Here is a 25,870-nt window from a genome sequence, read left to right as displayed (position 1 = left end):
CCTTTTTCTTTAAGGGTAGCTCAGGTGTTTCTAAGGTGTACAATTTCCTCTTCCTAGGTGGCAATGCGGTCACCTGACCTGTAACAGGGTCAATGGGTAAAGTCTCTTGTTTGGGACCCGGTGGATCTGGGTGAAACGCTTGTTCGAAGCCCTTGTCTTTCTTTGCCACCGAGGATTTTGTTTCCGAATGGTGCTTTGACTTAGTCGCTGTAGCTTTAGGAGGGGTCTTGGTCTCCTTATACTTCTGTGGAATTTTGGACTCCGAAATTTTCTTCGGTTCCGAAGTTTTATGGGATTTCTTCGGGTCAGAGGTCTTATTCTCAGCGTGTTTCGTTGCCGAAAAGTTCGGCGTCGAAGCAGTCTTCGGTGACGATGTATCAGGGAATGACACTGTGTCTATTTTGGACCTGCGTTTTGTTGCCAGAAATTGTTAGTTGTACCAGTAAGCGGCTGGCTCGATTCTGAGCTGCCAGAAGGTTTTACTTTAGGCTACGGAGCCAGGCACAGGGGTGGGGCATCGGAAGCTTTGTCCCGGTGTGAACCTGTGCCCAAAGGTGAAGGTGTTACCGGAGTCTTCTCTCGAATTTTCATAGTGGCAGAGCACGTCATCTTCTGTTTGCTATTTTTGTGGAGCCTCGGGGCTTGCATCGGAGATGTTGTCCGGTGCCAAAGCCGCTGGTCGAGACATTTTGTGACGTCGAGCGCGGCGATCATGTAAGATCTTTTTCGATCGGAAGGAAGCACACGCCTCGCAGTCTTTTTCTTATGTTATGGAGCGAGGCAGAGGTTACAGACCTTGTGGAGATCAGTGTGTGGGAATTTCACACCACGCAGGGGGCATTTTTTAAATGGAGTTCTTTCCATTGACTGCAGGGCCTGATGGCGTCGATGGGCCCAACAGCCTGCGTGAACAACCAGAATTGAAGTTGTGATGAATACGTTGGATGTGCGTCAAAGGGGAACGTGACCGAAACAATACCGTTGAGCGGTAAGGGGTTGAGCGTTTGAAGGGGTATCGAGTACGACACCGAGCCAAAGCGCAGCAATTTACATCCAAACCCGATGGCGGAAAACAACAATCTGAGGGTGGAGTCCATGCCCATGCGCACTATGATCCCCAGGAGGAGTCACCTATCTTGTGACCTTCTTACAAGACAAAAACTATGTGCAAACATCCGAGCCCAACACCAGATGGCGATCTATACACAAGTATACGATCTACAGCTCATATGCCTCGAACATCATGTTTATAGGGGGTAGGGACTCGGTGTAATGTGACACCTGACTTCTATGGCGCTCCCTCACTACGCATGCCTACCCGTTAATGCTACTGAAAAGAAAGCCAGCTAATTATTTTTCTGCTTCTTTCCATGACGCCCAATACGATGAAAAGTCCCTACCTTGAAAAGTCTGGTATAGCAAGCCACAACATCCTGTGGTCAGGTTCTCACCAACAGCTAATTGCTGCCATTCTGAAACTAAGCCGAGACTGCAGTGAATGTGGTTTCCCAAATGAAGTTAAAACTACCACCTCTTTACTCTTCTATAGACTTGCACTTGGGATTAGAAGAAAAATACAATTCACTACTTTCCAGCTCCTTCCCCGGACAGATTCCCAGTCCTTACTATGTTCACAATGGCCAGTACATTCTCATGCCTTACACTATGGAGAATGTAGAAAAAAACACTGAGTAATCAAATTAACAACTTCTGTTGGCGTGTGGTCAGCACCTATGTTCAAGCACAAGCGGAGCAGGGAGTTATAGTATACAAGTAGTCTGTTAACCAAGTGCTTTACGCTTACCTTCTAAAGGAAGAACTATGCGGTGCAAGTAGGTTTCTTGTGTACAATTGTCCGAAAGCTCAAAAATAATTTCCTTTTCAAAGTCTTCAGCCGTCACAATGAAATGAAAAACACTTTCCATTGTGTATCCTCGCTCAGTTGATGTTGGTCCATTATTCTGAACTCCATCTGAAAATGGTTGGTCGTTTTTTATCCATCTAACAGCAAAATCTTCACTTTTGAGCTCACTGACAGAGCATTTCAAAGCCAGCAACTTGCCATACTGGGGCTGAGAAGGTTCCATGGAAAAGGGTGAAAACAAAGGAAACCCTGAAGGAGAAAAGAAAGAAAAAGTCAAACTCAACTTGTGAACATCTGCCACATAAAGGTTATTGCATTTTAAAGGACATAATAATAAGGAAAGAATTTTCTTGGACATTTTTACTTGTTCAATACAAGGCTAAGAAAAAAGTGTCTTCCGCCTTTGATGAGCATGATTTGTCACCAAGATAATATCTATCTATCTATCTATCTATCTACTTATCAACGATCTGTAGGAACATGTAGGTGAAATTGTGTCAGATCCTCCAAGATCAGAGACCAGAACCATCCTAGTATTAATGTACACGGACAACTATGTCCTTATGTTGAGAACAGCTATGGGTCTCCAGAGGTTGCTTGAGAGATTTGTAGCATATAAGGGATCCCTAGGGATACAAACCAACAATACCAAGTCTTTTACTATGATTTGCGGCCCCTCTGATAGGAAGACAAGACCATTTAACATCCAAGACACTAGATTAGAAACAGTGAGTACATTTACATAATTAGGGTTACCATTTGACACGGCATGTAATTGAAAACACTTGGCCCGGGTAGGATGCTCTCAGTTTGAACAAAATGAGGGAGCAATCCTGAAATTTACTAGGAAACTAGGAACATCCCCAATAGGTGTGCTGCTCTATATATACACACAAGGCTAGATATGTTTCAGCAGCCACCTATGGAGCAGGGCTATGGGAATACATGAGCTCTCCCTACTACAGGTTGCAGAAAATAAATTTGTACGCAGTCTCTTACGCCTACCCAGATCTGGACCGGCATCCATTTGTCACTAAGAACTAGGCCTTGACCACGTAGGAGATCTTGTTTTGTTAGCTCCTTTAATGCTATGGAACCCAGTTTGGTCTCGCCCTGAAGCGCCATTAACCAAGGTCGTAATCAATGATTGTCTGAAGCTAGAAAAGGCTGGTAGTTTTGATTGGTTGAAATATGTTAAAACACAACTGACAACGATAGGGAGGCATGATCTTTTTAATCACCCCACGAGTATCACCAGGGCCAAGAAAATTATGGTCAAGAAAAAATAGATGGGTTACATGATGAGAAAAAGAGGAGGTGGAGCTCAATAAACGTTCAGTTAAAATATATGGCATGTTAGTAACAACTAGATTTATTGTTATTACCTAGTCAGATTCCGCTTTGGACTGTCACATTTACTGGTTGCCTATCCCTCAACAACCAGATCTGATTAGGACCTCACATCGTGTCCCTGTGACTCAGTCTCTGTTCAATCGCAGCAGCACTTTCTCTTTTTCTGCGTGCTATATAAAAGGATTAGGAAGAATTTGCTAGTCCTGCTGTTGAGGGTAATGAAGATCACGCAATGCAGACCTGCATTATTATACCTACTGTTATTACTAACAGACATTGTCTGCCACAATGTTTACTGCGACATTTCATCGTCTGTTAGTTTACAGAAGCTGGTGGGAAAAGTAACTATTTGCCATCCGTATAATCCTGCTAGTTATCGCGTAACTGTGCTGCAAGTTACGTACATAGCTCTCGGACCTTATAGATGTATAGGCTCCATGACTGCATCATACGCAAGAAATGAATAGAATTTTAGCAAACAGGACTATGGTAGTGAGTTCCAAGCACAAAAACCCCCACTTCATATAGCATGAATATTGTTTTTGTTTCTTTTCATCTACTTTTCTAAGTATGTAATGTATAGTTAATTTTAGCAAATGCAACCCGATGGTCTATTGCTTATGACATTGATTGAATCTGCTGTGTTCTGGAGAATCGTATGGTACTAGCCAACCTAGGTCCACGTTTTGGAATCTCAAGTATATTTTACCCTTTGCACTTTAATTGCATTTTAAAATTTATAGTATTTTTATTATATCCTCTATGTTTATCTTTTGAAATGAGAATGGCCTCCACGCTACTGGTCGTATCTCAGGGCATTTTCTAGCTTTTATTAATTTTAAACAATGATTCTATGGTAAACTCCCATGACTGGAAAAAAGGTTAAACCTTTGACATGAGGGGTCTGGAGAATGTACATTTAATTAACTGATATGGAATATGTATAAACTGTATAAACTAGGATCTTTTATGGTATATTTTTAAACCAAATAAAGATTGTTATAACTTACTATCCATTGTTTTGCTAATAACTTTGGAGCCGTTTGACGAATCTTCACAAAATTTTCAAAACTGGTTTGCCACTCATTTCAGCTGCTGTCTGAGAAGTTTTGAGGGTGATTCGTAAGCTGGGGCCGAGAGAAAGGGAGGCCCCAAAACACCCCATGCAATTTTCTATAGGGATTTTAAGCACGACTATAGCCCAAACCGCTGAAAGGAATTACACCAAATTCGGCAGAAAGCTAGATCATGGTCCCGAAAGAGTGCTTTTTGTAATATGTTGTAAATCTCTTCAGTAGTTCTGGAGTTATTAAAGAAAAAATATTTATGTATATCTCGAGACGAGGAGGGTCAACGGTTCCACCAGACCTCAAAATGAGGTCTGATAGGCTGCCACCACGTCAACCAGGATGTGGTGGCAGCCATATTGGGGACTCAGACTCATCCTGGTCCCAAGAAAAAACACCAAAAAAAAGTAAGGGACCAGGGTAGGAGTACCCCGACCCTCCCTTGTCCTGATGCTGGGTTCCCATAGGGATCCCACCAAGGGCCAGAAAATATTTTTTTATTTTTTTGACATTTGTGCATGAATAAGTGGGAATTTTTTTTACAAAGCAAGCATGGTTACCGGTGCTTGGTTTTTAATACTGCCTCTGGGTGAGGTAGGTTCCAGAGTACATGCTTCCCCCCCCCCCCTAAAAAATTGTGGCGGGCCCTGGGGATGGTGTCCCTGGGGCCGAAAACAGCCCGGGGAATGGAACTGCATGGCCCATTCCTATACTGGTTGCCTTTGGGGGATTGGCTATATGCAGGTGTTGTGGCCAACAACCTCATCATGCACAGGCAAATGCTGTGTGAGCGGTGGTTGGATTAACGTATGGTAATTAAATATTACTTTACATTAAGAAATTCCTGGAAAAAACTAAAGTTACAGGGACGTTCTAGTTAGGTTCCGATTTTACACACACAATCCATAAAAATTCTGCAGTTATAGTTCTACTTATCTCAAGAAACGTTAACTCATGCTCTAAGGTAACTATAACTCGTGCCCTCGCGATGCACTGCTAATTATCTCACATAAAAGAACATTCATGAGATCTTCCATGACATCATTGATAATATCACTGCAACATTTACAATACAGTTATTGATAAGAAACTGTGCGTGGCGGGGGCACAAGTTATAGGAAACTGAAGACATTGCAAGTTGATGCAGTTAAATATGCACGACAAAGTAGTAGGTACAGGAAGCAACAATTTCAGAAGCATTACTACATGTGCAAAACCGCCTATAAAAGTGATGTCACATTTGTTTAAGGTCTACAGAGAAGCTCACACCTCTCTCTGCTTGTCTACCCTCTCAACATACCACTGGATCCCTCTGTGAGAGACACAATGATATACTTTAACACCTGTCACTAGCACCTAGAGATGAGGCAAGTGGCATAGTGCCAAATCTAAGTGTAATACTTACTACTAATTATTAAGTGGAAATCTAAGAAGAACTTTGGAACAGGGATGATGGAGCATAATTTTTCTAGTTTAGACTTGGAGACACTGAGAAGCTGAGTAAAGCCTTTAACCTGAAGCAATGTCAACCAAAACAGCTCATAATTGAAAAGAGGATTTGGCAACAGGGCGAAAAGGTCCATTTTGGACTATCCTGTAAGCTCGCAAATTGAAAATTAGCGATTACAAGTATCCTTTTAAATTCTTCCCTTGTGGATAGCCAGACTCACATGAGCATAATGGGGACATAGAAGTATTCCTCTCCGAAGTCATGCAATCAAATGAGTAGTATTTACTTTATTCGATAAAAGATTTCATCATAAAAGTATACAATTTATACAGTACATTAAAGAGGTAAAAGAGCAGGGACCCACCAATCCTATATATGCATACAGCATCACCTACTACTCTATTTTTAAAATCTCTGAAATGTACACTAAAAACAGTTACATAAGAACCATAAAAAGACACTTCCTGCCATGGGGCCATCTGGCGGTTAGGTTAAATGGGGGTAGGCTTGGCCCTCCTTGTGCGTGTCTGCCATGCACTACCCAAATATTTGGCTACCCCACACACCATAGCGATAGAAGACGTATCACTGCAGAGGACTCGTAGGGCCATTTTGTGACATCTAAGGCCCAACCCCATGCATAGTGGTTTTAACCATATCTTCCTGGCAACCCTATATGCCGGACAGGCAAAGAGAAAATGCGCCACAGACTCATTGGGGGCTGCACATCCAGGACAGGCTTTAGATAGAACACCTAGGTTTTTCCACCCAGAAGAGAAATTATTCACTGGTAAAGTCACAAGCCTGAGTTTTAGATAAAGTGATCTATCCAGAGGTTTCTCTATGAAGTCTAAGAAGGGTTCGAGTTTTCTTATCCATTTGATCTCAAGGAATCGCTGGGAGAGAGGGCCCCCTTCACTTCTGCGTATGGCCATCTCATGTACCCAGTCCGAATAGAGCTTCTTGATCACTGACTTGGGAGGCGGTGTTTGGCTCGAGCATGATTCACTTAAGCCCAGTTGCACAACCAGCTGTCTCAGGTTGCACAACCACTTGATCTTGTTACCTGTGTTGAGCAAGATAAGTTCATCTAGAGCTGCAGTATAGTTGTGGAGCTCCCGGGTCCTTTTTAAACGCACCCAAAAAAGTAGTGGGCGCAGACGCACTATATCTTTGAGGGGACGCCTACCCAGGTTTAGCCGTAGTGGGATTAACGGGGTGGAAACTGGGAGGGTCACCAGATCTCTCATAAACTTATTTTCAGATGTGGCTAGCTCCGTTGTGTTATCGAACCCCCACAACACGGATCCGTATAGGGCTGCCGGCAAAACTTGGCCATCATATATTGCAAGAGTCGGTGCCACAGGTTTGCTCGACGACTCCCGCTGTTCCCTTAAAACCACCCCTGAGACTCTTTTGTGGTTTAGTAGCATTTTGGCCAAGTGATCTTTCCATTTCATACGGCTATTTACCCTAACACCCAGATAATCGAAGGAATCAACCAACTCCAAGGGGACACCATTGAGCGAAACATTATTCCTGAATCTTTTGGAAGGTGAAATGGCCATAAGCTTTGTTTTAGAGGTGTTGATGGTAAGGCCTCTGCCGGTGCAAAATACACTAAAGCGGTCCAAGAGCTTTTGAAGACCTGTGGGGAATTTAGAGATCAAGATGGTATTGTCCGCGAAGAGTAGGGTAGGTGTTTTTTCCCCCGCCAGGAATGGCGCATCTGCCGCTTCCTCCCTCAGATGATCCACCACTCCATTCACAAAGAGGGAGAACAGGGTCGGTGCCATGACACATCCCTGGCGGACTCCACTCCTCACGGGCACCCTCTCTGTCAGTTGTCCCTGGGTGCCCCATCTGATCCTCGCATAGTTCCCCTCATGTAGCTTCACAATAAATTCCAAGAGTGGCCTTGGAAAGCCCATCTTCTCCAGAATATCCCAAAGCCTTGCCCGAGGGACCAGGTCGAACGCCGTTTTGAGATCTATGAATGCCAGGTAGAGACTTCCCTTGTGTATGGTCACAGCCTTCCAATAGATCGCAAAAAAACGGAAGACCTGGTCCATCGTGCCCACCTTCTGGCGAAACCCTGCTTGGAAGTGGGAGAGAACATGCTCCTCTTCCATCCAGACACCCACCCTAGAGATGATGACCCTGCCAACCACCTTCTGGATCACGTCAATCAGACTGATCGGTCTGTAATTGGCAGGGTCATCTCTGGCGCCCTTTTTGTACACTGTTACCATCTCTGCCCCCTTCCATGAGTCTGGCACAGGATAACCCTTGGAGATCAGATTCATTATTAAGGCAATAAGTCTGGCCCAGGCATCAGGATCGTTCAAAAGAAGGTCCCCCGGTATCCCGTCCGGGCCAGCTGCCTTCCTAGGGGTCAGATGTCTAATGGCCAGTATTACTTCAGAGGGCAGAAATGGTTCTTCGAACACCGGTGGGGATTGGGTTCTAGTATCAGGGTCTGGGGGAGGTGAACCTATTACTTCTCTCCCAACATACAGTGCAGAGAAGTGGGAGTGCCATTGATGTTCCGTTATGTGGTTAGCAATGGGTGGTATACTTTGCTGCCTAGCCTTGTTGATCAGATCCCAGAACAGCATGACATTCTTCTTATTGGCAGCGGATTTAAGATCCTGTCAATGTTGTTCCTCCCACTCTCGTTTAGCCAACACTAACACCCTCGCATAATCCTTCCTAGCCGCTCTAACTAGTGAGGGATTCTTTTTAAGAAGGGCGACTGTTAACTCCTTTCCTTTCGCCTTACACTGGTCTGAATACCACGGGTTACTGGATATAGCTGGTTTATTGTTCACTCTGCCCCTTTTACCCTGGACTACAAAGTATTGTCCTACTTCCTCAATCGTGTTCTTGTAAGCCGAGGAGAAGGACGGCCCCTGGGCACTACCATTTCCCAGTTCAAGATCCTCCAGCTCTACTGTCAATTCTGCTACATGCACCCTAATCCTCTCAAGATTCCCTTCCTGGAATTGAACCTTACCCCATTTCAGCCTGCGATTACCATTGTAAGGGACAACCTCGTTGGTTGTCCTCAAAGGGGCTTTGTTCCCACTTCCCTTTAGTTTACCCCACCTTAGCTTCGTGCATAAGGGGTTATAGTCGCTATCCTCCGAAGGTACGACCTCCATATCTATTAGGTCGCACCACAGTCTGACATCCAATAGGATATAATCAATTCTGGACGGGCCATTAAGCCTGTTAAAGGTCATTGCTCCAGCACGGTCAGAAGTTGTCATACCATTTAACGCTCTTAAATTAAATTCCATGGTCAGGGCATTGATCTGAATTGCCCTTGCTGACCATTTTCTAATTGGAACTAGTGACAGGGTTGGGATAGACCATCTAGAGTCCTCCTCCTCTATACCCAGGGGATCATCCCTAGATAGGGGTTCAAACGTTCAGTTGAAGTCCCCTCCCACTATGATTTTAGAGGTTGGGGGGCATTTGGCTAATATCGGTTCTAGGATCGTCAATGTACATGAGGTTGTGTCCCCCGGAATCCCTCTAGAATAGATATTAAGTAGGTCGATCCTACTCCCCTTAATATGTCCTGCGAATGAAATATGTAAGATATCTCTACTCGCTGATTCATGGCTGGTAATATCCCAGTTCAATCCGATTTTTACCCAGGTGTGTAGTCCACCCGCCGGTCTGCCCTTGCCACAGCTTGATGCGGGCACAAAAAAGGTTGCATAACCGGATTTGTGCACTGGGAGCAGGCTCCGGGTTTCTTGGAACATGCATGCATCGAACTTCTCGATGAACGCATTCCATTCTGGTAAAACCAATTTTTTTTGTAACCCAGCCATGTTCCAAGATAGCAAATGGATAACCTTGTGGCCTGTAACAGATATGTCGGGGGTTACTCCATTATTCCCACCCTGCGCACAGGAAATAGGCTCACTAATTTCTTCTAAGGGACTAGCTAATTTCAGGGGTAAATTGGTATCACCTATACCCCTCGGAAACTTTGTTTGTATGATAGCTGCAGTCCCGCTGCTATCATGGAAGTTGGCAGCTATAGGGTCCACTTTCCCAGTCCCACAATTGGTCGCAGCTGTAGGAACCATATTCCCCCTATTTTAGAGACTTGGTGATAATACGTGTCAATCCACCATATCCAGGCAGCTAAACCTATTCATGGTCGGGAAGCCACCCCAATTATCCCTAAAAACTGGCTCTGTGGGTGGCTGCTCCCCCCAAGGCTCCCGATTCCAACCCCAATCTCGATGCCCTACTCTATACCAGTTACTATTAACTCTAGGATCCCGAGTGGGCCCACTCATTGCGGGATAGAAAAAGGAGAGTCGCCTGGTAGATATACCCTCAAACCTATCTTGTGTGTCCCATGAGCAGACTTGAGCGGCAGTGTGTGGGTTCGCAAAATTAATCAACACACAGTCTCCCTGGACAGTTTTCCTCTGGTGCCCCAGCCATGCCACCCTCCGCACTGTCAAGATCTTACTTATACGATGTGGGGGTAAAGGTCGATTTTGGTTGAGCCAATGTCGGACCTTATTAAGTAGCGACCAGTTGGTTTCCTCATGGGGATCCTCCAATTCTGGGACCCCCGTCATGACCATCACATATGGTGTAGCCTCCGGGGGGGAGGTTCACCACTCTTCCTCTGTCTGCTACGCCGCCATTTTTGTTTCCCTTTGGCTGCGTGGTATGTTCCCTAGGTGGAATGGCCCCTTCACGGGGAAGGTCGGGACATATATTGGATATACCTTCCTTTTCAACTCTCTTCTCAGCAACTGGGGCTGGGTTGGGATTGGTGTTCACCGCTACTGGTGGAGGGTTTTAGAAGCTTGTACTGTAGCTTTGTTACAGCATGATTTGTTACTCCCTGCTTTTTGGGCCCCAGGTGGTTTTTGGTTATTGTACTTGGTACAGAGATCGGCTAGTTGTTTTTCGATATGGGATAACCTTTTCTCGATAGGAGAGAGATAACATTTAAAGAGCTATTCTACCTTCATTAAGAATTGGGTGTCAGCCGCTTCCCCACTGACACTATTCCCAACCGGGCTAGTTGGACCTTCTAAATTCCCTGTACTCCCGGCCTCTATTATAACATCACTGCCCTGAGGGTCATGATTTATATTTGGTTTTAGAACAACGACCCCAGTAGTCTTTTTCTGATGTCGCCCCCTTCCCTTCGTTTTTTTTACTTCTGTAATTTAGGGATGGCGCCCTCCCTCCTGCCTCTCAGTGTAGTAACGCTTGTGTCTTCTTGAGTGGTACTGATAGCTAGATCCGGGGTGTTTTCAAAATCAGTGCTTAGTTGCGAGGCACATGATAGGTGAGACACTGAAAGGTCCACCGTATTGGGCAAGCTACGTCTATCAACATGTACATCTGCCTGGATATCTATAAGACCCACTGCCTTAGATTGATTGGGAGTTTTGGCCATTGCAAATGGTCCCATAGATGATCTTTTCTTTGCCAAGGCGAGGTCTTGGGACACCCTACGCTCCATTAGTGTGATCCCTTGGTCTATAAAGGTATTAGCCCTTATGATGAAGTTATCCAAGGTGCCCGTTGATAGGGTCCCTCCTGCAGCTGTTTTACTTCTGCTCCCTCGGGTGGACATTATTTCAGGGGCAGATCACCAGTCTATGCAGTGTGTAGCTATATAGAAATGTATAAAATGTTTACAATACATACATACTGCAACTCAGCAACCGAGGTTGGGAATAAACGTTAGAGAGCTGGCCCAGCCCGGCCTCCACCGGTCTCTAACAGGCTACAACGGGCCCGCCCTTGGCCCGTGCTTCGCCCGGCGCCCACCCGCGCGCGTCCCGCGGTCGCGGTAGTGGGCGTGGTTATATAGGTGCAGCAGGGGGCGGGTAGAGACGCCAGGTGCGCTGTGTTGGAAATGCGCGGTGACCCCTGGGTCTCGCAGTCCCGACCCCTTGCAACACACAGCGGTAGCCCAAAAGTCAGCAGTTATCCCGATATCAGGCTCCTTTGAAGTCCGTAAAGGCAGGAATAGTAAGCCCAGAGTCCTCAGCCCAACAAAAACGGCTGCGAGCGGCACTAAAAAATTGTGGCGGGCCCTGGGCGATGGTGTCCCTGGGGCCGAAAACAGCCCGGGGAATGGAACTGCATGGCCCTTTCCTATATTGGTTGCCTTTGGGGGATTGGCTATATGCAGGTGGTGTGGCCAACAACCTCACCATGCACAGGCAAATGCTGTGTGAGTGGTGGTTGGATTAACGTATGGTAATTAAATATTACTTCACATTAAGAAATTCCTGGAAAAAAACTAAAGTTACAGGGACGTTCTAGTTAGGTTCCGATTTTACACACACAATACATAAAAATTCTGCAGTTATAGTTCTACTTATCTCAAAAAACTATATCTCATGCCCTAAGGTAACTATAACTCGTGCCCTCGCGATGCACTGCTAATTATCTCACATAAAAGAACATTCATGAGATCTTCCATGACATCATTGATAATATCACTGCAACATTTACAATACAGTTATTGATAAGAAACTGTGCGTGGCGGGGGCACAAGTTATAGGAAACTGAAGACATTGCAAGTTGATGCAGTTAAATATGCACGACAAAGTAGTAGGTACAGGAAGCAACAATTTCAGAAGCATTACTACATGTGCAAAACCGCCTATAAAAGTGATGTCACATTTGTTTAAGGTCTACAGAGAAGCTCACACCTCTCTCTGCTTGTCTACCCTCTCAACATACCACTGGATCCCTCTGTGAGAGACACAATGATATACTTTAACACCTGTCACTAGCACCTAGAGATGAGGCAAGTGGCATAGTGCCAAATCTAAGTGTAATACTTACTAGTAATTATTATGATAAATATGTACTTTGTAATGGCTCCTGGGTGAATCCACATCATATGGTGATTTAATGTGAGACACCCTGCAAATGAAGTGGGGGCTGGAGTTGCACATCTCCCAATCTTTTAGAGAACAGTGATGTTCTTGTATATGGATGAAGATATGTCCTTTGGTGAAGACATGAGATTCACTTTGATGTACGTATACTGAGTGAGTGAGTATAATTGGTCTTCGAGGTGCCTTATTATTTAAAACCATGTGTGAAACACTGGAATCTAGGGGGAAAAGTCCTTACATGTTCTGGAAAACGATGTCAAGATTAAGGGCCTGATTTAGAGTTCAGAGGACGGGTTACTCCGTCACAAACATGACGAATACCCCGTCCACCCTATTACGAATGCATTGCATCAAATGACACTTGTAATACAGCAGGTAGGATCTGTCACATTAGTGACAGAATAACCCGTCCGCCGAACTCTATTCAGGCCTTAAGTTGTGTAAAACTAAAAGTGCTGTGCACACCACCAAAGGGGAGAAACACGTGTTGTCTCATGCCGCTTACACTTAATTGTTTCTAAGGCTGAAATATCACTCGTCTTCCTATCGCTGTCATAATAAATAGTCATCGAACATCTGCAAATCGATATCTATTTGACATTTATTTTATGTGTATAAGAATCCCACAATATTTCGCATTGCCTCCCTAACTTCTTATTTACTTACCTTTTCCCGTTAGGCATAAGGGTACTGCCCATAAAGTAGATAGGGCTAGGCAAACCAAACTATAGATCAAGCCAATAAAAGGCAAATACAATGCAAGAGGCACTATCTGCTCCTTCAATCATGAAAAAGGCAGATTAATAACCTATAGGCCAGTGTACATAACAGACCAGAATAAAGTCTATTCTGCTGGCTATCAGGAGCAAATATAAGGATCTCTGCAAATCAGAGCTACAGTATTGGTTGGTTTTTTTATTAGTCACTTAGAATACAGGTCACCATCTAGCCATAGTGCCAAGTTTTACCAAAGAATTTCGAGGAGGTCTCAAAAAGATTGCGTTGAGATAAATTGAACCGGATCGCAAACTAAATCACCTACATTTTTGATAAACTGAGCTAAACCAGTTTATATGCAGCCAAATCACACGTTATAAGTTTATTCGCATTAGGCCGCACACTGCCTTTGCCATAAAAGCCTAAATCTTGCGAGTAAAGTTTACATGATATACATGAAGGCAGGGGAAGCATCAAATGCATAGGAAGGGTTACATGATGTAAAGATGATGGGGCATCACATGCATGAAAATAGTGGGATTTACATCTCACGTGGAAGAGTTGTATCGTCGATGAATAAGGTCACATAAAATACATGGAAATGAGAGCTTTGAAGTAATTGGACAATACAAAACCTGCCTCGGATTTCAAACAAAGAGAAAGACTTTCTAGGAGTGAGGTATGGCACTTAAACGGAATTATAAAAAATATTAGTAGTTCCTAAGAGCTGGAGGTAGAAGATATACAACCACTTGCTAGAAGGGACATCACTCAAACTTGGATATGGCGAGGAAAAGCACACAGAAAGACAGTCAGGAAAGAAAAGGGGAAATAAAACTATCAATGACGGGATAAAAGTGTGCAGAAAGGAATTCGGAGTGCACATGGGGCTATTGCCTTCAAGATGGGCCCAACAAACCAAAGAAATCACAAATGACAGGGCAGCTGTTAAATTCAGTAGGGGACATTTTCTCTCAAGGGCTTTGTGTGATCCTCTGGTCTCCGTTCTGTCGTGTAACTGATCTGAATCCCAAAAAAACCAAGATAGCTTTCTAATCCCATTCTGAAACAGCTAGAGGGAATTTGGTGAACAGTGCAGCAGAATAGAGACTGCGTTTCCTTTTGGTGCCTATTGCTATAGGTTGTTCAAGCTTGTTTTGGACCAATCTTGTGGTGCGTACTGTTCAATTCCCATTAATGCTCAACAGATTTCTTTTACTACAGTCTGAAACCAGGCTTGAGATAAACATGCACCTCCCCATAAGGACCACGCTACATGGATGGTTGGAGTTGCGGTGTGGGGCGGAACTTAGAAGGGGAAAATCCAATAATGGAACACCAGTTCGCCTAAAACCAGTAATGGCCCATCCTGAAGGGAAGAGGAACTCTTTCACAGAAATAAAGAATATCTGTCATGCTGAGCAGGGTCTGGCAGCCAGCCGCTATAAGCACACTAAATGCGCAGGGGCTTTACATTTGGAGATGAACTTTATTGGCTGCTGATTTCAGTCTTGTGGGCGTGACTTCCTCAGTCCTGCAAAGTGGCACACCCGCCATCTGGTCTTCCGGGGCAGGCACTACTCTCTCTGGTGGCAGACCGAAAGACTCGCAACCCCGGTAATCGGAATCGTGACGGCCGGGCTGCATTGTTTGACCTCATCCAGTTTGTTCGAGCTGGTGTGTTTCTTCTGTTCCTGTGCACGCCATTGGCACTGCTTGTCAGCGCCGGTTCCTATGATAGTCTGCCAGTAGGTGGCACGGTTTGCTTTAAAGTCGAGCACAACAGCAGGAGTTTTGTTAACTAAATATACATTGGATTACTACGTGCAGTGTTCTTCACAATAGTGTCCTCGAGTTCGTAACAGCTTTTCTTCCTCATGCTACGTGCAAACAATAAATCAGGTTAGCCACTTGGAAGATCCCCGTAACACTGATGAATGCCTTTGAAATGTATATTATGCAGATATACTTCACGTATTTTGTTTTAACTTTCGTGTTACGCCTGACACACAATACGTACTAGCATATTACTCGAGGGCACCTGCAAACACTGTATGTTTGTATTAGCGCTTTAACATCCACCCTGTTGTTTTTGCCCTACATCACAGCTCATTGGTATCTCCAATACATCTTTCAATTGATGGCTCCTGTGAGAACTGGGGTCACCAATTCCACGGGGGTAGCTTGGCGCGAGCGGGAAGGCACCCGAAAGCTATGCAGCGCTTCGGTGGCAACAACAGCTTCCAAAGCGACAGCGCTTGGAGGGGCACAACAGGAGAGTGCTTTGGCAGTCCAGCGCCTAACAGGGACAGCGCTTTAGAAATAGCAGTTCCAGCAGTCCAGGGCCAGGCAGCTTTAGCAGGACACAGTTCAGTCAGGGAAGCGCTAGGATGATGCAACGCTGTTACCTGGTTGATCCCCCAGCAGTCCTCCTTGCAGATAGGTGTCTCTTGGCGCTTGATGGTTTCTGCGCCCTTCTTAGGCAGTTCCTTGGGTTCTCGGTAGTAAGGGCGGTTGAGTTGGTGGGTCAGAGTCAGGATGGTTCCCTTAGATCACTGCAGGTGGTACCCTGGGTTCCCCAACGCTGGGCTAGATCAGTGGGTTTGGCAGAGTCCCTTACTCAACTTAGAAGGCAGTGCCTAGGCCCAGTCACTTCCAGTGGTATAGGTTCCTTCCCTAGGCCCTACCGCTTAAACTCCTGCAGAGGTTCCCCCAGGTCCAGTGATGCCCCAACCAACAGGCAGGTTTCCCTCCCTTCCCTAAATACCCCTAGGTCAGGTGACCACTCTCTAAGGTGGCAAAGTGTAACCCCTCCCCTATTCTGGAAGGTTCCAGGAGCTTCCACAGTCTGGGCTATGGGCAGAAAAAGCGGGATGGCATTGCTACAGTATCCTAATGTCCCAGCCTGCCCCTGGCTACTAGTGTGTTACTAAAAAGACCACTCCCCAGTAGCAGGGGCCTGTGGCAGCCATGTTGGTAGGAGAGAGCACCTGCACCTTAGCACTGATTGGCAGTGGTAAGGCGCCCAGAGACCTAGGTCCAACGAATAAGGTGGTGGAAAAAACAAGGCAAGGGCGAAACAAACGGTGTAAGACCACCCTAGGGCTGACAGGTCTAACATGCGTCTCCCCCAGCCGAAAGTGGGGAGAGCTACCCAGCCTCTAGGGCACAGCTTTCCAAACTTTTCATGTTGGTGACACACCTTTTTGTGAAAAAAAAAATTGGGGACACGGTAACGAGAGGAAGCGCAGCGAGTGAGCCCGAACCACCTATGGTGGGTTCAGGCCCCACACCCCACACACACATACCCCACCCCACACACACAACCCCACAGACACACCACCCCACACACACACCCCCACACACACCCCCACACACACACCCCACCCCCCACACCCTCCCCACACACCCCACCCCCCACACCCTCCCCACACACCCCACCCCACACCCCCACACATCCCACACACACACCCAACACACACACCCCAGACACACACACCCCACACCCCACCCACACACACCCCACACACAGCCCAACACACACCACCCCACAGACACACAACCCCACACACACCACCCCACAGACACCCCCACACACAAACCCACCCACACGCACCCCACAACCTACCCACACACACCCCACACACATCCCAACACACACCACCCCACAGACACACAACCCCACACACACCCCACACACACCCACCCCACCCCCACACCCCCCACAACACACCCCACACACACACACACCCACACACACCCCACACACACCCCACACACACACAACTCCACTCACACACACACAAAAATGCAAGTGTCCGTCTGTAACACAACTGGTACTCATGTAAAGCGCTCTGATACCTTTGGCTCTAGTTTGCTCAACAAAAAAAGTTTGGGAAAAGCTGCATGGTAAAGCTTAAAGGTTGTTTTCTACCATTATTTATCAACTTAGTTGCTTTCTTAGAAGAGCTCCTGCTCAAATTAGGCACTGCCCTACTTCCTTTACTTCTCATCCGTTTTCCATGGCCGGAGCCGGACAATGATTAAAGTGTCCAGCGTGTAGTCATAAACTGAACTCTGTCTGCTTCTTAAAAACTGCAATAGACGTGGAAACAAAACACGGTGCAGTCGGGTGGTGCGAGTCCATTCTAAAACCTCTGTATTTAGTGAGGCCACGGACAAACTCTATATGGGTTGTTATCTGTTTGCAGCTCAGTTGTCTGCCTTCAGCCACCCTTGGTTGACAAGCAGATGACTTCCAAACTGCATACCAGGGGCAGCATGCTACCTCTGTTACTGCAAGCTACATTTGGGATAGGGAGGGCCCATTTCAGGCGTTTGAGGTCGGTGTTCCTAAAAGATAAACTCCAGAAGGGGGCGTGGTGTTGCCAAAGGCTCTGTGATGACCCCATGCAGTAGTCACGCCTAATTGGCACCTCTCAACCAGAAGCTCTATAGCAGCACGCAACGCCTGACACATTCACCAAAAACACTTGAATCAGCGCGTGATGAGTTCCAGATTGGTGCACGGTTTAGCATTCTTCAGCATTTAAAGGCAGCAGAACTTTCGCTTCCGGGGGCTATCTGAAGTACGGTGTATATATTATATCCGGACAGTTTCATGTGTGCTTATTTTATGTGCGTCAGATAATGTTATCGCATAAGGTAGTCCAGGCTATAGGATGCAGAGGAGTTACTGTTATGTGTGTTGAAAGTGCTGTGCTACACCTTTTCTGCTTGAATGAGAGAAGCTCTGTCTGCTCCATGACACATTTGTACTTCCTATGTCTACGTGAGATAAACAAGCAGCCATTCTGTACTCGTATTACCTGAATCACGCCTCCTTTTCGTATTTTAAAATCTTGAATGTACCAGTAACTTGTTAAAATGTAACTTTCACCACGAGTACAGTTTTACCTATTTCTATGCGACTCTCATTCCTTATGTAATTTACTTCGCTCTATTGTAAAGCGCTCTGACACCTCTGGGTAAAGATTGCGCTACATAAAAATGCATAAATAAAAATAAGCCCCCACTCTATCCCCCCCCCCATTGAGTGTGGCATCCCGGGACCGCTCACAGCGGCACCCGAGCATTTCAGAGGTCTTTAAAGACCGTGTGCATGTTAATTGGGCTTTGTTGTTGTTTCAGCCCTTCTAAGAGCCCCTGCAGCCCGACTCTGCCGATTGCCGGCAGAAGTCATCTCATCTCATCCCGCGACACACCTACGGCTGGGGCGCGACACAGTAATGTGTCACACCACACAGTTTGGAAAGCTGTGCTCTAGGGAGTTCTCGTCACTAAGGCGGAAAAACCGGGAGAGGCCGTCAGCATTGGCGTGGTCAACTCCGGGCAGATGTTCCACCCGAAAGTCCATACCCTGTAGGGAAATGGACCACCTTAGCAACTTTGGATTTTCGCCTCTCATTTGCATGAGCCAGCGAAGGGGTCGGTGGTCGGTCTGAATGAGGAAGTGAGAACCTAAGATGTATGGCCTCAACTTCTTCAGGGCCCAGACCACAGCGAAGGCATCTCGCTGTATTGTACTCCACTGTTGTTCCCTGGGAAGTAGCCAGGTGATAAAGGCCACAGGTTGGTCTTGGCCGTCGTTGTTCAATTGAGAGAGCACAGCTCCTATGCCATGCTCAGAGGCGTCTGTCTGCACAATGAACTCCTTTGAGAAATCTGGTGTTGTCAGCACCGGAGCGGTGCACATCGCGTGCTTCAAGGTGTCGAACGCCTGTTGACAGGCAGCCGTCCAGATGACTTTTCGTGGCTGCTTTTTGGACGTCAACTCAGTCAGGGGGGCTACGATGGTGTCATACCCCTTGACAAACTGGCGGTAATATCCAGTGAGGCCGAGGACCTCAGTTTGGCTTTTGGGGGTCTCAATTTTGACCTGGAAGGGTTGCACCTTACCTCCGTCCACCAGGTGTCCCAGGTAGACGACCGATCTCTGTCCAATCTGGCACTTGCAAGCCTTGATGGTTAGGCCAGCACGTTGCAGAGCCTGTAGCACCTCCTGGAAATGCTGCAGATGGTACTCCCAGCTGCTGCTGAAGACAGCTATGTCTTCCAGGTAGGCAGCTGAGTAGGACTCTAGGCCAGACAGCACCTCGTTAACCAACCGCTGGAATGTGGCCGGAGTATTCTTGAGCCCGAAGAGCATCACCTGAAATTGAAAGTGGCCCTCGGGGGTGGAGAACGCTGTTTTCTCCTTCACTCCGTCCGTCATGGCAATCTGCCAGTATCCTGACGTAAAATCAATGATACTGAGATACTGGGCTGCTCCCAGCCGGTCTATCAGCTCATCCGCCCGAGGGATCGGGTGAGCATCCGTTTTGGTCACAGAGTTCAGACCACGGTAATCCACACAGAACCAAAGTTCTGGTGTGGTGCCCGGTGGGGCTGCCTTTGGCACCAACACTACCGGACTCGCCCATGGGCTGCTGGAAGGCTTAATCACCCCCAGCTCCAACATTTTGGCCACCTCACCCTGGATGCTGCTCTTGATCTTGTCGGACAGCCGGTAAGACTTGGTTTTCACGGGTGGGCTGTCCCCTGTGTCCACAACATGGGTACACAGATGCGTGATTCCAGGCATGAGGGAGAACAACGAGGCATACTGCTCCAACACCTGGCGGCAGTCCCTCTGTTGCTACGGGGTCAAGGACGGGGAGAGGACCACTCGCTCCACCGATCCATCCTTCTTTTGGGCCGCCAGAAGGTCGGGAAGAGGCTCGCTCTCTTCCTTCTCGCTCCCACCCGTCACCATGAGGTGAGCAAGCTCAGATCGCTCATGGTGTGGCTTCAGGCGGTTGATGTGGAACACCCTATGGGGTTGTCGGGGGTCTTCAGATCGACGACATAAGTGGTCTGGCCGCGTCTCTCCACGATCTCGTCGGGTCCAGTCCACCGGTCCTGGAGTGCACTATGCTTTCCGGGCTCCATGACCCACAACTTCTGTCCAGCATCTAACTCCACCGTCTGAGCGTTGTGGTCGTACCACTCCTTCATGACGGCTTGACTAGCCTCCAGGTTGTCTGAGGCTTCCTTCCACAGCTTGGCCATCTGGCTGCGGAATGCCAGCATGAGCTGACCACGTCATGGGGAAGCTTCTTCGAAGTCTTCTCCCACCCTTCCTTCACAAGGCTGAGGGGCCCCCTAACGGGGTGACCATAGATCAGCTCAAAGGGGCTAAACCCGACTCCCTTCTGCGGCACCTCGCGGTCTGAAAACAGCAGGCAAGGGAGAAGGACATCCCACTTCCGCCTCAAGTCCTCTGGCAGGCTCCGGATCATCCCCTTCAGGGTCTTGTTAAAGCGCTCTACGAGCCCGTTTGTCTGGGGGTGGTAAGGAGTGGAGAACCGGTAGGTCACTCCGCACTCCTTCAACATGGCCTGCATGTAGGCCAACATGAAATTCGTGCCCCTATCTGACACCACGGCCTTGGGGAATCCCACTCGGGTAAAAATCCCCATGAAAGGCCCGCGCCACCACAGGTGCAGTGATGGTCCTCAGGGGTATGGCCTCTGGGTACCGGGTGGCGTGGTCCACCAACACCAAAATGAACCGGTGTCCCGAAGAAGTCAGGGGGTGCATTGGCCCAATAATATCAATACCGACCCGCTCAATGGGGGTCCCGACAACCGGGAGCGGTTCCAAAGGGACCTTTAACTTAGTCCCAGTCTTGCCACTCGCCTGGCAAGTCTTACAGGTCTTGCAATAGGTGTCAAAGGCAACTGGCATTCTGGGCCAATAGAAATGCGGGACCAACTGTGCAAAGATTTTATCCTGACCCAGGTGTCCAGCTAGTGGTATTTCGTGTGCTAATTCTAGCAGGAAGGCCCGGTAGCATTGTGGGACCACTAAGGCCCTTGGTGATCCATGCACCAGAGCCTTAGGCTCACTGTAGAGGAGGCCATCCTCCCAGTACACATTGTAATTGCCGGTCTCTTGGTTGGTCGCTTGGGCTCCGGCCTGCTGCCACATCTCTTCAAGCGTGGGGCACTCTCTCTGCGCCCGACAGAATTCCTCCCGGGTAGGCCCTCCTTCCACATGCCACTCGGCAGGGGTCGGCAAGTCCCCCACGGGATCAACATCCACCTCCGCGGACTCCGGCGTTACCTCCGTGGGCTCCCCATCCATCTCATGGGGCGTGTCTTCCACAACATCCTCTTCTTGACCAGCATAGGATTGGGCCGTAGTCTCAGGCTCCAACCCGGGATGAGTTCCTTGCCGGTCAGCCATGGACCTCGTGACCACGCAAGTCCATCCTGGTAACCCCAGCATCTCAGTGTGGGCTTGGAACTCCACTTCCTTCCAGGCAGTATACTCCAGATCGTTTCCGAGCAGACACTCAACTGGCAAGGCAGGGCTTACAGCAGCTCTCAATGGGCCCTTGACTCCTCCCCACTCAAAGGGAACTTGAGCCACGGGGTAGTGACTCACGCTGCCGTCCGCTAACACGGCCGGATGGAATACGTCAGGAATCACTTGCTCGGGGAACACCAGCCGTCTAAGCACCATAGTCATGCTGACACCTGTGTCCCTCAGAGCCTCCACCTCCTGTCCGTTAACCTGCACCCTCTGCCGGTATTTGGCAGTGTTCAATGGCAATGGCGACACTGGGACCATCTCTCTATCCCCGAGTGAGACCAGGGTCAGGCCTGTCCACTCCCCTCCCTTATCTAGGGGCAACTCCTTCCCCCAGTGCTACACTAGCCACCCAGGGCTCTTACCTCCTGTGGGGGCTGGGGACCTCTTGCGACACTGGGGATCCCCCTTGTAGTGTCCAACCTCCCCACACTCGTAGCACCGGACAGTTCTTGGCTGCTGACTCTTGTCAGGGTAAGTGGGCTTTGGGGATCCAGATTGAGGTGGGGAACCTACTCCTTTCCCAGGCTGTCTATTTTGTGGGCCTCGGTCGAACTCCTTTCTTTTATCTCCCCCCTCTCTCTTCTGGGGAAAACCCTGTCCTTCCTTCGAGCCATCTCCCCCCGGGTCCCTTGTGGTACACCCGAGTGCTAACCCAGGTATCCGCCTCCTACGCAAGTTTGCGAGGATCGGTCAGCTTGCGGTACACCAGATGTTGGCGCAGCTCTGGAAAACATTTATCCAGAAGGTGCTCTCTTAAAAACAAATTGTACAGCCCTTCATAATTGCTCACTTCGCTGCCACGCACCCAACCATCTAAAGCCTTCCGGGCATAGTCATAGAAATCCACCCAGTTCTGTGTATGCAGCTTATGGCTGTTGCGGAACCTCTGGCGATACCTCTCTGGGGTGAGGCCAAACTTCTTAAGCAGAGCCTCCTTCATGACAGGGTAGTTGACTTGGACCGCTTTCTTTAAGGTCAGGAGTGTGTTCCTTACTATGGGAGGTATGTATCAATACAAGCCACGCCCCCAGTAGCTCTCGGGCACCCCATGGGCTACCAAGTACAACTCATACGCCTCCAACCACTTGTCAATGTCATCCCCCACACTGTAACTGGCTATCACCTCCTTTGGTAGATAAAACTTAGGCTCTCGTGGAACCTCTGGTACGCTGCCACCATTCATATTCTCTTGCGCACCTATCTGCATTGCTCGCAGCTCCAACTCTTTTAGGCTAAGCTTGTGCGCAAGATTCTTCTCTTCCATTGCTAACCTCTTTTCCTCTCTCCTTCTCCATCTTAGAAAGCTTCCATCTCAATTGCCTCTCCTCCCTCCTGTCCTCATACTCCTCTGGCGATGCACTCCTCCTAGACACACTACTGCCTGCCCTGGAACGTCTTCCTGGCAACACATTCTTGCTAACATCAATGTTCAGTAGGTCTAGCTCTTCTGGTGTGCCCGCCTCCCCTGGTGCACCCTGCCCCTCCTATCCTCCATCCCCTCTCCCCTCCGGGTGGGCCATTACCCATGCCCTCAAGGCTTTCCGAAGCTCCTCTCTCTTGGCGCTTCGCCCAACAGACACCCCCATCCCCTGACAGAATTCCCTCAGCTGTGTCACCGTATACACTTCAAGGTTGGCCAGCTGGAACTCCATGTTGACAGGTGGGGACCCAGATAATTCAAGGGAAAGAACACTAGGACGTAGGTAACAAGTTAAGACAGGAATCTGCGCAGTCAGTTAGACAGTGGAGGTCAATTCGCTAGGCTTGCATGCAACAGGTGTCCGATTGCGGCGCACACTGACTCACTGGAGGGTGCTGCACAACCACAGGTCCTTATCCCACCACTGAACACCAATGTGAGAAGTGGGGTCACCAATTCCACTGGGGTAGCTTGGCGCGAGCGGGAAGGCACCCGAAAGCTAGGTGTAAAGTAGAAGTGCAGCACACCCTCACACTGAGACAGGGAACGCACACAATAAATGACGCTACACCAGCTAGTCTTTTTAAAATCAATAGGCTTTTATCTAGATTTAACTCATGGCTGGTAAATCATTCATTGTAATCAATTCAGCATTAACTCCTCAGCAACATTTCATTGTAGGCATAGGCAAAACCATTTCATGAGAACTCAGGCAACATTCCATTATAAAGGCATAGGTACGTAATTCATTCAATGAGAACTCAATCAACATTTCATTATAGCAGTTCAGGTAACCCCACCCCTTAGGGACACAGGCAACATTTCATTGTGGAAGCATCAGTAAACTCATTCCTTGGGAACTTAGGCAACAAGATTTATCTTAAACAGATCCTCCATAACCACATTTCCTGGGATCAACTGCCACAAGGCACAGTTCTTAAGCACCTGGCTCATTAAAACATAAACCCCTACTTAAAGGGGCAATAGAGCAGGCAGCAAACATCCCCCAACCAGGGGTTATCTCTAACATCCCAAATGGGCGTTACCATAGGCCATTACACAGTTCAGGGGTCCTTAGTTTCCTCTAACCTGATGGCTCGGGTCCTTCTCAGTCCAACGGGGGCCAATGGGGCCCAACCCCGGCTCTCTCGAGGGGAGGGGCGGTCACGGGGCTTCCTCCTGGCTCCCTGGAGGCCCCGCTTCTGCTCGTGCCTGCCGCCCTCCTTCCACCGGGAGGGGGGGGGGGGATTACCTCACGTTGCGGCCCGTCACAGTGGTGCAGGTGTCCGCGCAGGACAAGCGGGCCCCCAACGGCGTGCTGCAGACTTGGGACGAGGTGTAGGTAGGTCGAGGGGCTCGCGCTCTCTTGCAGGCCCCCTCGCCGGTGTTCTGGGCCTTCCGGGGTGGCTTCGGTCAATCCGGCCAATCAGGGATCACTTGGACGTGGGCGCGCCCGAGCCGCCAAAAGCAGTGCGGATCGCGGGGGCGCGGCAGCCTCGGACAATGCTGCGTGGCATTGGTGGGGGTGTGGCCTATGACGCGGCCGACGCCCCCGTCACGTGACGGTGGCCATGGAAGTCTCAGAGGCCTAGCGTGGCCTTCAACGATAACGCAGCGGCCCTCCTTAGTTTCAGGGGCCGCGGCAAGGAGCCTGGGGCACCAGATGACTCGTCTGTGGGGCCGCGGTGGTGACTTCCGGCCCCCAGGCGCGTGCAGCGATAGCGCCCAACCAAGGCCCACACAAGTTACAAACGCAAGCAGCGCCCCAGATGTCACGGCGCCTGGGCCACAGCAGTGATCCTCAGCAGCCTAGCGCTTTCCTCAACACAGCGCAAGGTCACAGGTACCTGGCAGCGGCGATGATTGCGGGCCTGCAGCGCGGCTGTTCCAACAGCGCTTAGGTTAATACCACATGGGGGTACAAAAAGCAGTTCTGTCAATAGCGCACAGATGAAGCAGCGCTTCGGGGGCAACAACAGCTTCCAAAGCCACAGCGCTTTGGAGGGGCACAACAGGAGAGCGCTTTGGCAGTCTAGCGCCTAACAGGGACAGCGCTTTAGAAATAGCAGTTCCAGCAGTCCAGGGCCAGGCAGCTTTAGCAGGACAGCGCAGAGGGGCACAGTTCAGTCAGAGAAGCGCTAGGATGATGCAGCGCTGTTACCTGGTTGATCCCCCAGCAGTCCTCCTTGCAGATAGGTGTCTCTTGGCGCTTAATGGTTTCTGCGCCCTTCTTAGGCAGTTCCTTGGGGGGTGGGTAGTAAGTGGGCTTGAGTTGGTGGGTCAGAGTCAGGATGGTTCCCTTAGATCACTGCAGGTGGTTCCCTGGGTTCCCCAACGCTGGGCCAGATCAGTGGGTTTGGCAGAGTCCCTTACTCAACTTAGAAGGCAGTGCCTAGGCCCAGTCACTTCCAGTGGTATAGGTTCCTCCCCTAGGCCCTACCACCTAAACTCCTGCAGAGGTTCCCCCAGGTCCAGTGATGCCCCCACCAACAAGCAGGTTTCCCTCTTTTCCCTAAATATACCTAGGTCAGGTGATCACTCTCTAAGGCGGCCAAGTGTAACCCCTCCCCTATTCCGGAAGGTTCCAGGAGCTTCCACAGTCTGGGCTATGGGCAGAAAAAGCGGGATGGTATTGCTACAGTATCCTAATATCTCAGCCTGCTCCTGGCTACTAGTGTATTACTAAAAAGACCACTCCGCAGTAGCAGG

The 25,870-nt window shown here is 48.6% G+C and overlaps 1 protein-coding gene across 1 annotated transcript in view; it reads right to left on the bottom strand.

The window, feature by feature from the left end:
* Window positions 1-25,870, bottom strand: part of LOC144822970 (uncharacterized) — a 334,437-nt gene that overhangs the window by 45,127 nt on the left and 263,440 nt on the right. The window contains exon 9 of the mRNA XM_078681057.1: window positions 1,805-2,113. Within this exon, the coding sequence (XP_078537183.1) occupies window positions 1,805-2,113 (309 nt within the window). The remainder of the gene's footprint in view (window positions 1-1,804; window positions 2,114-25,870) is intronic.

The sequence above is a fragment of the Lissotriton helveticus genome, chromosome 3_1 (genome assembly GCF_964261635.1).
Source record: "Lissotriton helveticus chromosome 3_1, aLisHel1.1, whole genome shotgun sequence".
Lineage (NCBI taxonomy): Eukaryota > Metazoa > Chordata > Amphibia > Caudata > Salamandridae > Lissotriton > Lissotriton helveticus.
The sequence above is the reverse complement of the archived record's forward strand: the minus strand, read 5'-3'. Positions and strand labels throughout refer to the sequence as shown.